This window comes from Hipposideros armiger, unplaced genomic scaffold, assembly GCF_001890085.2.
Source record: "Hipposideros armiger isolate ML-2016 unplaced genomic scaffold, ASM189008v1 scaffold_461, whole genome shotgun sequence".
Taxonomy (NCBI): domain Eukaryota; kingdom Metazoa; phylum Chordata; class Mammalia; order Chiroptera; family Hipposideridae; genus Hipposideros; species Hipposideros armiger.
The window spans coordinates 420,898-435,745 of NW_017731811.1; the positions used below are offsets into that span (position 1 = coordinate 420,898).

At 48.9% G+C, this 14,848-nt stretch overlaps 1 protein-coding gene across 3 annotated transcripts in view; it reads right to left on the reverse strand.

The window, feature by feature from the left end:
* The window catches only part of ABAT (4-aminobutyrate aminotransferase), a 69,933-nt gene that overhangs the window by 35,926 nt on the left and 19,159 nt on the right, over nucleotides 1–14,848 (reverse strand). For 2 of the 3 annotated variants that reach the window (XM_019666129.1, XM_019666130.1), the window contains exon 2: nucleotides 665–778. In XM_019666129.1, coding sequence (XP_019521674.1) covers nucleotides 665–734 — 70 coding nt within the window. In that variant the 5' untranslated portion in view covers nucleotides 735–778. Of the gene's footprint in view, nucleotides 1–664; nucleotides 779–11,261; nucleotides 11,339–14,848 lie in introns of those variants that run through there. The other variant, XM_019666131.1, reaches the window with a different exon arrangement.

The following is a 14,848-nucleotide window of genomic DNA, read 5'->3' on the forward strand; positions in this document are numbered from 1 at the left end:
AGAGCTTCCTGGAGGCACCCACAGGAGGGAGAACTCAGCGTTTGGAGACAGACTCGCTTGCATTTGTGTGGCTGTGTGACCTTGGGCAAATGACTTCGCTTCTCTGAGCCTCAGCTGTCTCACCTGTAAAACGGCTCACTCCTGCCTTCCTTGTGGGAAGGAGGTCTCATGCAGGGTGCTCACTGATGAAGCTCACCTAGGCGAGGGAGAGGGCTGGATGGGGGGGGGGTGCATTCCTGGGAGGCCACCTCCTGTCCAGTGCCCTTGAAGCACTGTGGGGGCCTTTATGTCAATTACAAGGACTTTTGTTGCTTTGTTTATTGGCAGCAGCTCAAGCTATGTGTTTTGCCCAGCGGTCCCTATGGGGATAGCCTGGGCCCTTCTAGCTGCTAGGACCACCATCTCCGTGCAAACAGTGTGGTTCCAGGATAGATCAGCTCCCTGCTCACTGCAGAGCTGTCTGCCTGGGCACAGGGGCATGTGGCAGAGATGGGGGAAGGCGAGGAGGTAGTGATGGAGGCTGTTTTATGGAGAATGGTGGGACAGCCCCTGAAGCACTGACTGGCCAGTCCCTGTATCTCCAAGGACTCTTCCAGTCTGGAATCCTTAGTCTGGATGGTGGCTTCCGCTAGGACCAGTTCTTGCCAAGATCCCCAGGGCTTACCCGGCACAATCAGGCGGTAGTTGTGCTGGAAGCTGCAGATGAGCCTCTGGGTGAGCAACATGGAAGCCATGGTCCCTCCTTCAGGAACAAGGGTCCCCTTCACACACTTTTACCCTGAAAGAACCAGAAACGCAGAGTTAACCCAGGGAAGACCACTCCCCCTTGGGCCCAGTATCCCACCCCCCACATAGTGAAGAAGGTTCTTCTGACCTCAAATCCTTTGCTTCCCACTGAATATACACAAAATCAAAGCCCATTCATGTGCATTTTTCATTTGACCTTGACCATATCCCAGGATCAAAAAACAAAACAAAAAAATGGAGCCACTTTAAAATGGAGTCAAAGCTGCATGAGTGCCTTGCATGTCTTATGCCGCAAACCTTGGAATGTTAAAATAGGACAAAATAAACTTTGGACCGGGACTAAAGCAAACTTGTTTCCCAAACACTTGCTTGCAAAGATAACAAGAAAGCAGATACGACTACCGGACTGAAAATTGAAGACGTTGTTTAGAATTAGCGTTACTATGTTAGCTTATCTGCACCAATAGAAATGCCTTCCTTCTATTGATGCAATTGTTCCCTTTCCCCTTCTCATAAATACCCGTCGTCTTTGTTTCCTAATTGGAACAGTATTTGGGCTTCTGTCTGAATCAGTGTGTCCCAAATAGCTGTTCTTATTGATCTCAAATAAATGCTGTTTGCCTCTCACTTTGAAAGCCTTTTCATTTTTTTTATTTATTTTTTATTATTTTTTTTTTTTAGCTGAGCCATCCCGCCACCTGTTGGCAGCTCATGGCTGCTCAGCTCGGGCTGACTCGAACTGCTGTTGCTCAGAGCTCAAACTCTTGAGCGAGCTCTTAACCAACTGAGCCACTCAGCCGGCCCAAAAGCCTTTTCATTTTTAACACCAGGTAGGATGATTATGCTCATTTTCTAGATGGGAAAAACAGAGAGAGGGGATGGACTTGGCTTGAGATCCCTCTGTAGGCGAGCCCAGCGCGCCATCCACCTGGGACAAGCCAAGCAAGTCTGTGTTCTGCACAATGGAAGGACCAAGACAGAAAACTCCAGAGCAGACAGCAACGTGGGAAGCTGGAAGCTCCCTCTGCCCTGTTGCTACACAGAATATTGTTTGTCAGGCTGTCTGGGCATGCTGTGGACCCAGGGGGAGTATCTGGTGGCTCATTTTTTTTGGGGGGGGTGTCATCATCTCCAGCACCACCAACCATCCCGAGACAAAGGGTTGCCAGAAAGTGGGACTTGCTGTTTTGAAGCTGGAACAGCCCAGGCAAACTGGATAGTTACCCTACACAGCAACAGGGAGTCAGGGTTCTCAGCTTGCATTTCACAGGAGTGCTGTTGACTCGCGACTGCTCCTGAGTCCTGCCCCCAAATCCCTCGACCTAGCCTAGCTAGTTGCCTTTTGCATCATCAGTGGGCAATACCTTCCCCCGCACCCTCCCCATTGTTTTCTTCCTTTTATCTCCTCTTCCCACTCTCCTCCCCCTCGCCCCAGGCCACCATTCCAATGTTCTCTGTGTATCTTGTCGTTTGTGGGCCTTCTTGCTAAGCACCTGCTTTGTTATTTGGCACGTGTATTTTCAGTTGTATTGCGCTGCATCTCAGAACCATGATGGAAGCGCTCACTTCTCACTGCTACTTGTGGACCCTGCTGCCCCGAGTCCTTTCTTCTGGTGTCACTCGCTGCGTTAGGCACATGACATACAGGATTTTACTATGTGTGATTATTATTTGCACCCACAACAATGCTGTGTCCCCTTTTTACAGATGAGGAAACTGAGGCACCGAGCAGTTAAGTGATGGATCTGAAAACAACTCAGACCTGTCTGACCCCAGAGTCAGCACACTTCACCGTTACACAATACTGAGTCCAAACACTCCACAGATGTCCATCCTTTCATTCACTCTGCAACAAAGCATTCCACTGAGCACCAGCTTGATGACAGCATGGAGGACGTGCCAACTGGAGGCAGTAGACACAGATCCCGAGGGATTCTGTAGCACAGAATGCAACAAGCGGGATGACGGGTTGGTTTCAGAAAGCCAAGTGCATGTGGGCTTAATAGTACGGGTGAGAAAATGTGTGGGTGTCCTGGCACTGAGCTCTGATGATGGGTTGGCAGTACCCCCCAACCCAGTGCCCCCACAGCTAGTGGGACGTCAGGCTGATTTATTAGAAGCGAAGAACGAATGAAGGAGGGAGGTTGTTGGCATTGACTTGAGGATTCTGTGAATATTCATGGTGCACCTACTGTGTGCAGGCCTTCCACTGGGCACTGGGGTACAGAGACCGAAGAGATGCAGTCCTCGTCTTCTAACCATTATGTAAGAGATGCAGTCCTCGTCTTCTAACCATTATGTATTCAGCACTTATTACGTTCAAGCCGTTGCGGCAGACACTACCCCCACTTCATCCTCAGAGGCCCTAGGAGGTGGCGACGTCATTAACCTGTCTTCACAGATGAGGAAACTGAGGCTCCCCCGGGCGTGGGTGCAGGAGGCACCTTTTGGGGTGTCACCACGCTTCCCTGCTCTCACAAACTTCCCCCTCCATCTCCATTCAGGGGAGCAGACCTGGCAGCCATGTCTGTTCTGTGTGACCCACTGGCCCAGGCTGATGGACCGGGCTGGGCCAGAGTCCTCCGAGCTGCGTGGTGAGCCACCCACTACCCTGTGAGAGGGGCCAGCCTTGAAACAGGGTCTTTGGACGGAGAAGAATGTGACCTATGTAGAGAGAAGCAGCCGCAAAAGAAAGTGGGTCCTAGCTGTGGGGGACTGTCTGGTTCCATTTCAAGCCCGCAGCCCAGCTTGGCATTGGGTGCAATACTCACTGCTGAACCCAGTGAGGGGAACCCGAGTCCCCCATGCCCTGGGGGTGAGCAGCTGGGGGCAGGGGAGAGCCAGGAGTGTTACGCTTATAGATGTCCTCCACATGGAACGAAACACCAGGAGCCAGGGATATGTGTTTCCATCCTAACAGTTCCTCAGTAAGAAAGCTCAGAAAGCCCCTCCATCCCACACACGTTTTTGGTTTTTGGCTTGCTTGCATTACATTGAGTGGATTTCTGTTGCTTGCAGAGTTCCAGCTAACAGCATCTGGTTCAAGTCTCTGACTGAGGAGCGCCAAATCTGGGGAGCAATGATGCCTCTGCCTTCAGCTTTGCAGGTGAAGTAAGGCCCCCCGCAGGGTCTCTAAGGAAAAAGACTTCCGGGCACTTAAACCTTCTTCTCTCCTGGTGAGAGATCAGGGATTTCCTCCTGGGTGGAAGTGATTGTGCTATGAGGTTGCTGGGTGAGATTCGGAAGGGTTCAATGGGCCCAACCATCCAGCAAGTAGGGTATCTCCCTATTTTAGAGACGAGCATGTGGACGCTCAGAGGGGTTAGGGTATTTGTCCTTGGTCACAGGATTAGTTGGGCTCGTGTGACACCCTCCCCCCCCAAGCCCTTGCTTTTACTCATTACAACATATTGATTAATTCAGCGAATAACAAAACCCCTAACTGTAGTAGATATGGGGTTTAATGAATGCAAATGATCTATTTCAGAGAGGAAATTTTATTGCTCTTCACTAGAGGATATACCGTTGAGAAAATCATGGGCTTGGAAAGTGTGACCACAGATTAACCGAGAAACCATACTCTTTCCTTGATTTCTTATTTTATCTATTCCAGATTATCCAACTCAATGCAAGACTGTTAATTTAGCAGCATGGTAACTATATAGAAAGAGCAGTTGCTGTCTCTTACTTAAAACCATTTGTCTCGAATGGGAGCATTTAAGAAGCCACACAATTCAATTTCCATTAAACGTGTTTTTTTTAAAATGGGAGACTCTTGGAGAACTCACATATTAACATCTGAATGCTCTGCAAAGGGGAGAGTCACACCCGCACACTTTCAATTACAAGATGTCACATTGTGAAATACGTAGCAGTGACATTTTAATGGCCCGCAGTTGAAATCGACCTTATAACAAAACTTGATCTCTATCAGACATGAATTCTCAGCATAATATATTTCCAACCCCAGCAGAGTGAACGTCTTTTGTTCATTTTCTGTAGCCCATTAATTCAATCAACAAAAATTAATTAGGCTTCTGTTACAGGCCGGGCACTGCATTCTTTAGGTACAGGAGAAACTAAGATGAATAAAACGCTTCTCCTTTTCCAAAGCTCCTAATTTAGTGGTGGAGCAATGAACGGGGAAAAACTAGGCTGCTCCATCCGTCGTGTCAATACATTCTTAAAATAACCTGGCAAGATATGTACGGTATATAGAAATTTCCCAGTTCGCCGTCAACAACTAATTCTGTATAAGACAAAATGTAATAACAGAATCATGATTATCTGCTAGTATGAGCCAGGGGCCACGGGAACAGAGAGAGATGAACTCTGGTGGGAGTTATGATTCCAGTAATGTGTCACCTGAGCTGCATCTTGGAAGCCTGGGAGATTTCAGAAGCCACAGAAGAAAGGGGAGGTAAGGCCTGAGCAAATGCTCGGAGGCCTGAGAGTATCTGGAATACTCAAGGATTCGGGCATGACATCTTAGAGCACTGGAAGAGGAAGTTAAGGAAGGGGTAGCTTCTGGGGTGATGGAGGAAAGGGCCCCAGGCAGAGTCTCCCTGCAGACTTACCCTGCAGCCCCTCAGATGCAAGCCAGTCACAAGGAAAGGCTCCCTTTCCTGGGCAGAGATGCCTGGAACATGAGAGGTGGGTGGGCAGGGGTCCTGTGCTCAGGAATAAGTCCCTAAAACACGCCGCGGTCTCTGGCCTGGATGAGGGTAATGATAGCCGGAGCGCTTCAGTGGCCTCTTGGCTTCTCTTACTCTCCTTCCATCCGTTTTCTACTTGATCCCTGAGCTTTATCATTTTTAAAAGATTTTTTTTACTGGGGAATTGGGGAGGGGGAACAGTGTTGGGAAACTGAGGAAAGGGAACAGCCAAGTTGGTGTCCTTCAATCTTAAGTGTGGAGGGCTCAGCTAACTCAGCTCCAAGTCCAGTCGCCATCCGGCTGCCCGTCGCTGCTTGCAGCCGCTCAGCTCAAGGTGCCGTGTTCAATCTTAGTTACAGGCGGGCATAGTCCATCATCCCATGTGGGAGTCGAACTGGCAACCTTGTTGGTAGGAGCACGTGCTCTCACCAGCTGAGCCATCTGCCACCTGTTGGCAGCTCAGGTCAGGTGCAGCTCACTGGCCCATGTGGGAATCGAACCGGCGACCCTGTTACTCAGAGCTCACGCTCTCAACCAACTGAGCCACTTGGTCGGCCCATCCTTGACCTTTTTAAGGATAGCTCATCTCACATCACTCTCCTGCCTAAAATGCTCCAATCACACTTAGAAAAATGTAAACCCCGAGAGAGTGGGGGTCGAGGATTTCTGGTTCACCATGGCATCCAGAGCTCAGCACAGTTCCTGGAGTCCGTTTACATGGCAAATGAACTCAACCCGTCTGAGCTGTGACGTGGGGACAGTACCACCCGCCTTTTAAAGCAGATCTGACCATTCGTATAATTAGTGAGCGAGATGGAAATTTGCGTTGAAACGACTTAATATTCCCCTCCCTGCAATCTGAAGTCATTGGGTCCACTGGGCACACTGCTCTTACCCCCAAAGTCACCATCACCCTGTTCTTCCCACCACACCCTCTGCAATCTGCTGGGCCTTGCATTGTGCATCTGGATAGAGGAGGGGGTGGCCTGAGGGACTCCAGGGTGGGAGGGGAGCTTTTGGGGGGCACTCCCCAAATCTGAATGACACAGGCTGGTAGCTGGCACTCCTGGACTCTCAATCTCCAAGTCTCCCCCTGTGTTTTCCACACCCCAGCTCTTTACGTAGCACAGGACTTCTCACCTTCTTACTTCTCATACGACATGTATTTACTTAACGTATTTCTTTGGAATCCACTTGCTTTTAAAAATTTAAATCAAGTGTATTTCCTGGAATCTTTTCCCATCGCGACCCAATCTCTCTCCCTCAAAAGTTTCATTTGCCACACACAAAGGTGATTGGGAGGAAAATGGCGTGAAGTTAGAGCAGGTTATTAAACTAAAAGCTGGGTCTAGTTGATGATCCAAGACTTCAGGCCTCAGCCCACCTCTCTTTTTGCTGGAATGGGCGACTGGCAGGTATGGGACAGCTGTTAAAGGCAGGCTAGCATCAAACAGGGACTTTTTCTTGTGACATGATCAGAATTGAAAGAGAAATTTAAATCAATCAATAACGTAAGTAGCAAAGGGACCATCCTCATGCATGGCAAGTGAGGGTAATTTCTGTTTTTTTTAGGAATGAAGTGGGCCTACAAATGCTGTTTCTTACTGTGAGCCTCGGACAAAACAAGACAGTAACCCAATAGCCAGTCCTCTAGTCGGCCACCTCCCCCGCAACATTCTTCCTTCAATTAAAATGCTAATTAGTTTTCTCCACTAATCAGCATTGAGCATTTGGAGGGTGAGACAGGATGGATGGATGCAATGTTTAAATCAATAAATAGGGTGAGAGGATTCAGGTAAAAGGGCAAAAAATAAATATATTAAAAAAAAATCCTGGGGCCGGCCGAGTGGCTCAGTTGGTTAACAGCCCGAGCTCTGGGCAACAGGGTTGCCAGTTCGATTCCCACATGGGCCAGTGAGCTGTGCCCGAGCTGAGCTGCCAACAGGCGGCAGGATGGCTCAGCTGGTGAGAGCTCATACTCCTAACAACAAGGTTGCTGGTTCAACTCCCACATGGGATGGTAGGCTACGCCCACCCACAACTAAGATTGAACATGGCACCTTGAGCTGAGCTATCATGAGCTGCTCCCAGGAGGACAGACGGCAACTGGGTTTGGAGCTGAGCTAGCTGTGCCCTCTACAACTAAGATTAAGGGACAAGAACTTGGCTGTTCTTTTCCCCTTCCCCAATTCCCCAACACTGTTCCCCTTCCCCAATTCCCCAATAAAAAAAAGAAAAAAAATCCTTCCACGTTGCTCTGGAGGGAGGATGAATAATGGACAGAAAAGGATCAGAAAGGGCAAAAAATAAATATATTAACAAATCCTTCCACATTGCTCTGGAGAATGAATAATGGTTGGAAAAATCAGCCGCTGTTTATTGTTCACTTACTACGTGCTGTTCATTGTTCACGCACTACATGCCATGTACTTTCCACATGTAATTTCAGTCACCTGCCGTGTTTTCTTGTATAACAGGCTCGGAAGATTAATGGGCTTCTCCAAGGTCTCACAGCCAATGATCTGGCTGGGAGCTTTCCACCTCTGACAGGGCCCCACCCAGACCAACGAAATCCCAGTCTCACAGGTGTGATCTGGGCATAGGAGAGGCTCCTGAGGTGAGTTGAGAACTAACCATCCTAAGGGGTGGACGGTGGACCCTGCACGGCCTCCACGTTCCTGAAAAGGGTCCTTACTTTGAAAGTTAAACGATTTGAAAGATACAGTGAGAAAGATGCCATGTTGGGCATTTGAGGAGGTGGTATGCATGGTGTTGAATATGAACCCAGACTCTTTCACCTGCTGTGTGACCTCAGGCACACTCAGTAACCTCTCTGTGCCTCAGCTTCCTCATCTGTAAAATGGGGATAGTACCAATTGAACCTACCTTGTAGGCTAGCAGAGGGTGAACTGAGACCTGCGACTTGGGGCACTACTGTATCCCCAGCTCGAGCAGTGCCTGGCTGCAAACAATCACTGAATAAATAGTAAACGCTCCCCAGACGTCCTACAAAGATGGTGTCTGACTCATCTCTCCGCTATGTTGCCCTAGGAACATGAAAGCTTTGCATGCATCGTTGGCTAGAAATGGACCCCCCAGACCTTTCTGGAACACCAAAGATGCACTCTCTCTTCTCCTATCTGCTCTAGAGGCTGAGACAAAAGTGCTGGCAGGGACTGGGGACATTTCTTTCCAGTCTGCAGCCCCAGCCCATTGGCTTTTCTGCAGACTCAATGGGACACAATGACACACTCAGCCAAGTACGCCTCTGTTGTCAAGGCCAGGGTCGCCATGGCAACCAATAAAGCCAGAGCCCTGGGCCTCTGCAGATGGCTAACAGGGCCCCATTCTTGGGGCTGTGACAATGGCGCGTTGGAACAGAGGCTTCATCTTGGCCCTGGCTTCCCTCCTCTCCCCCAGCTCCTGCAGCCCTAATTTCCTAGAATCTGCCTTTTGGGGCATCATACAATCATTGGTGACTTGTATAAGGGGAGAGGAATACTGTTCTTGGAAAAAGGCAAGTGTTGATTACTAAGAAGGATGGAGGATGCAGTTGAGAAAGTCACACGAGGCCGAAACTGGGTCCAAATGCGCCACACGTTGTTAGCTTCATGACTCTGGGCAAGTCGTTCAACTCATCAGGGCCTCAGTTTCCTCATCGGTCAAGTGGGAAGAATGAAGCCTACCCATGAGATCACGAGGCACTCAGTTTGGTTAGGGTTAACTGAAGAACGTACGCAGGACAGAGAAGGTCATCGCAGGCCATAACTTCAGCTTCCAGGGAGCCCTCTACCTTGTAGGGAAGGCATTTCTTCTAGGGCCTGTAGGGCTGAGAAGAGCTACTTGCATGGGTGGTGGCCCTGCTATGAGCCTAAACTTCCAGGTTCCACGAGAGAGGAGCTGGTCTGCCCTGACCGCGTCCATCCTCACCCACCTGAGTCCCAGTTCGCCCTGCCTCCTCTGCCTCACCTGCCAGGCTCCATCAGGGAGAATGGGGGGAACTTAAATCACACACGCACGGAGGATGCACACAGCATTGCCAGGGAACAAGTAGCCCCCCAGTCTATGAACAAAGTGAAGGGAAAAAAGAACAGACAAGCCTTTCGATGCAGGCCCTCTGAATGTTCTTGGGTAGGACATAATTAGGAAAGGCGCACCTGTGAACAGATAAGCTAGTTTTGGATTCCCAACCTAAAGAGAGAAAGAGTGAAAGAAAGGACAGAGTCTGCTTTAGGAAGGGTGCTTGTGACAACGCAGAAGAAGCTACCCCAGGCCAAAGCCACAGAAGGTCCAGCCTTTAAAATCGGCGTGTTCAGTTACAAACCTTTACGGAGCACCTGTGCTAAGGCCCGTGAATACCGCGCTGAGGGACATGACCTTGCGCCCCCTTGGGGAGGGCCAACAACAAACAAGTAAGGTCAGAGTGATTGGAAGAAATACATGTCCTGTTCAGAGAAAACAGACCATTTTAAGGACTCCAGGAACTGCAAAGTATGCAAATACCAGTGTATAACAAAGGGATCATTTATATCCTTCTAGGTCTGCATGGCGGGCAACTTGGAAACACTGTGTTCGTGATCCACGTTAGGGTGTGTGCCTGACAGTATCCTACAGTCCTTGGGAAATATCTTAACATTTCAGTAAGTCAAAGGAGTTTTAATTTATGCATGTATGTAGGGATCCACTACGATTTAATGAATGAACGCCTACTGCGTCCAGGCTTAACAATCCTTGAAGGCAAATACTACGATCCCCATTTTTCAGGTGAGGAGATAGGCCCAGAGAGGTTTTGCCACTTGCACAAGGACACACAGCTAGAGAGAGTGGCGCTACGTTAGGGCCTTCAGGGCTTGAAGACCAAAATCTGGGCACATTTCCAGGTTGGTGGCTTTGGTCCATACCCAGAAACCTCCTCAGAAAACTCAGACCAGCACACGTCTCTTTTCCAGGAACAAAGAACTTCAACAGTTAACATTATCTGTGGTCTTTTGGCCACACGCTCATGCATGATGGCTTGTGATGAGCAATTCCAACCTCAGCCCACACTTGGCACTTCCCCTACACCCCAACTCTTGTCCCCACTGTCCCTTCCAAGGGTGCAGAGGCTGAAATTCCAGGAGGAGTCCCGTCCTACCCAGTGGAATGTGAGGTCCCCTGGATGGAAGAACTGGCATAAGCAGTACTTAGGACAGCTCCAGGCAATGGACAATGCCTGCTGGGTATTTTACACATTAATTGATGAGAAAGCGTTTGCCTCCCCTTTGTTGTTTCCCAATTCTTCCAGCCAATGCTTTAAACATTTTGGTGCACGAGAGCTAGCAAAGAGGAGGTCCAAGAATATAGCAATGAAAAAGCACCCCGATTCATCACCTTCTGAAAAAAACAAACAAACAAAATCCCCAAAACACTATTCCAGCCAAACAGGGGAGACTCGCCCTTGCTTTGGATGTGGCCATAATGGCCGTCAGTCATGTGACCCTGGCCAAAGAGTCAGACGTTTTGGATGGCACTTGTGTGTCAGCTTTTAGGATCATCATGCCCAGTCCTACCTCCCCATCTGGTGGCTTGTTTTTCCCCAAGACATAAAATGTAATCTGTCCACTCGAGAGTGCTCAGCTCTTCCCAAGGGACACCAGAGGGCAGATGGCTGGAGCTGTGAACCGTGCAGCTGACAATGCCTCGTTCAGCTTGTTGAACGAAAGGAGTGGGGCCCAGAGGACAAAATACGGTACCAGGGAAAGAGCTGGGACATGAACCTGGGGAGGAGGGCCAGTCACAGGATGCTCGTGATTACTGAGCATCGGTCACGGCAAAACTTCAGCTGCTTTCTTAATGCTTTGTCCTCCCGGAGAGAAATACCTGGAGTGAATAAAATTGTGATGGGATCTCTCGGGGTTGGCGTCCTCTGGGAAAGGGGGAGCCATCCAGGCATCCAAACCTCTCTGGTTCCTCCATTCTCATCAGCAGGCGTTCTCTACCTTCCTTCCCTTTGAAAAAAAAAGGCCTCCATTTTATGACTTTTTGACCCTTTTCTGGGGAAAACAAACTTTCTACCTGGAAACAAACCAAACCAAAAAGACCTCTAAAATGATACTCCCTGAGACAGGCACAAAAAAGCCAGCCATGCTCTGGGAGAAGAGATAAGGGCTGAGGGAACAGGCCGAGGGCTTTACATGGAAAGCATTTTATTTTTTCACATAACAAGGTGACCCAGTCGCTCTGTTGCTTGAACATTCCCTGGTTCCTCACTGCCCCCGGGGTAAAGTCCAGCTGCTTGGCTGGCCACACAGCACCCCCACCTGTATCTCCTGCCTTTCCCTCACCTGCACACGCTGCTCTTTCCTGCCTCCAGGTCATTGCTTATGTGGTAATGTCTGTTGGAATGTCCTTTCTGCCCCCACCTCCTGTTTACATTCCCTGAACGCTTGTGGGCCTTTTCATAGTGCACTTCCGGCCACCTCCTCCAGGAAGCCTTCCTGACTCTCAATTCAGGGTTAGATGCCACTCATCTGTACTTCTCCAGCAATCTATCTTTTTTTAATGATCATTTCCAAACACACGGGATAAACTTGACTATCCCTACCACCTAGTTTCAACTGCCAACACTTATCGTGTTCGGGTTATCCATAAATTTATGTACATCATCTTTTCCAGTTCATCTGCAATGTGACCATCTGTTCACATCTGTCTCTCCCTTTAGAAGGTGAAATTCATTCATTCACTCATGCATTCATTCATGGATTCATTGTCAGGCACTGTTCCCTGCCTAAAGACATAGCCCTGAATCCTAAGGACCCAGGTGGGGCTGGTGGGGCCCGACAGCAGTGTCTCTGCATTCTGTTCCAGTGGACAAGATGCACAACAAATAAGTAAACACATGAAATCATTTCACATCGTGATGAGGATCATCAGCCGGCCGCATCGCCTCGGCATCCCCAGCATCTAGCACCACACATCACACATAGAGAAGACTCAAAAACTGTTTGCTGCACTCCCAGAGCTCAATGCTCTGACCACAGGGTCCCACCAAGGCAGCCTGGGCTCTGTGGCCACTATGGCCGTAATCGTTTCCTTTCCTTCGTCTTGGAAGAAGGGAGACAGGAGGAGACAATCACCGATCTACAGAACCGAGACCACCCCCTTTCTGAAGCCAGCTCTCAGGGTGGCTTTTCAAGTGTGTGCATATCTGGCCGGCAGAACCACGGCCATGGGTAGAGTTATAAACGCTCCCTGTCTGGGTTCTGTCTTGATCCTTCTAAGGAGCCAAAAACGTATGTAACGTATAAAGGGCGAAAGCAACGCAAAACAAACAAACAAAATAAAAAGAGGCTGGTTCCAGCCCTCTGGGGCAGGTCTGGGGGGCTCTGCTGAGCTTGTGTGTCTGTGGGCTCCACAAAACAGCTGTGTGTTTCCTCGGAGGTCTTTACAGAACACCCGAGCAACTGGTTTGCAGGGGAGTTATGGAAGGCAGTCCTGAGCGGAAGAGGTGGGGGCGAGGAGGCCTCTAACCTGTCCCACCCCCATCCCCCACACTAAGATCTCTGGAGCACTCATTTAGGGGCCACCTGCCAGAGGCAGCGGTGACCCAGGGGCCAGCCCCAGGAAGCAAGCCAGCCCTGGGTGCAGAAGAGAAGGATCTTCCAGGTTTATCCATGGAGGGGGTGCTGGGATTACAAGAACACGGATAATAGCAACAGTGACAATAAACATTTACTGATCACTTACTTTGGGCCAAGCTCTGTTTCAAGCTTTTACATTAATAGTGCTTTTAATTTTCAGAACAACCTTCTGAAGTAGTTACTATTATCATCCTCTCTTACAAAAAAAAAAAAAAAAGAAAGAGAAATGGGAGCACAGAGAGGTTAAGTGACTTGGCCAACAACACACAGCCACGAAGCACCTGAGCCAGGATACAAACCCAGGCCGGCTCTAGAGCCAGTGCTCCTAACCGCTACACCACAGTAAAGCGTTGAAGTCCCTCAGACTCAAACGAGAAATGTTTCTTCTAGAGGGTCAAGATTGTTGAGCTATCCTTGGTAATTTCACAGTAACGGTGTCCACTGGAGCAGCAGGGTTAATGTGCGTTTTGGCTTGGGCTTGAATCTGGCTTTTGTGTCTGTGTTTTCTCAACTGGAAAATGGGTATGATAGAATTCCCTCGTTCCCAGGCTGCTCTGAGGATTAAATGAGACAATCCATATACAAAACTAGGCACAGTGCCCAGCACATAGTAGGCACTCAAAAAACGTTAAACCTACAGAGAAGTCACAAGCATAGCTCAACAACCACCCGTAATCCTAGAACCACCAATTGTTAATACTCTGTCACATTTGTTATCTATCTACCCATCCACCCATCCATCATCTCTCTTCTGAATTATTTGAGTTAGTTGCCGACATTGTGATACTACAGCCTTAAATCCTCCAGCCTGTATCTTCTAAGAACAAGGACATTCTCCTGTATGACCTCCGTACAAATTATCTGAGATACAATGTATTTCCCGCTTAGGAAATCTATCATTGATATTCTATTTTCTAATATGTAGTCTATGTTTGAATTCCCCTGCTTGTTCCCAAAACGTCTTGTGTGGCTACTTTTTGCTCCTCAGATCCAGACTCCCCCCAGGATCACTCACTGCATTCGTCTGCACGGCGCTTTCGTCTCTTTTAACCCTGGAACCATTTCTCAGCCACTTTGCCTTTTACGACACGGATATTGTAAGAGTCCAGGCCAGTTGCTCTGCATGTATTTCATCTTAATCTATATTTCTCTTTAGGTCCTTGTAAAACAAACTGCAGCTCATTGGAGGAAGGCGACAGAGGTCTGGAGGGTACGTGAAACAGGAGGTAAAAAAGTATTTGGGGCAGGGGAGGAGGGTGTATAGCATCAGCTCTACTTGGGTGTTAGTTACAGATTTCCTGGAAGCAGTGACAGATGATATTTAAATGAGATGAAAATTTTGGCAGGTGGACCCAGTGGGCAAGGCTGTTACAGACAGAGGTCATGGTGTAAAGGCTCAAAGAGTGGCATCCTGGAGGAACTGCAGGTCACAGCAATGAGTGAGAGTGAGGGACCGCACCAAGGGATCAGGGTCTGTTTCTACTTGGACGGGAACCTTCCCGAGGACAGTCTTTATCTCTGGGCCTGTCCTCTCCCTCGAGGTGCCCAGATTGTGTCCAGCTCACAGGCAGCATTCACCCAGAGTGACCAGCCACCAAGTCTTAAATACGCAGCTGACAGGCGACTCCCTCCCAGGGCTGGCGTGGTTGCCAGCTCTCACACACCAGCTGCAGGATCTTAAACGGCAAGTCATCAGGATTTCGGTTTCTTGCCCTGAAAATGAAAGTTCGCTTTCTAAACCCACCCCTTCTTGCTGCCTCTTGGGACATGGGCTGCTTCTGTGAAAAAATTCAAAACAAACTTCTAATTGACCGCAGAAGTAAAAGA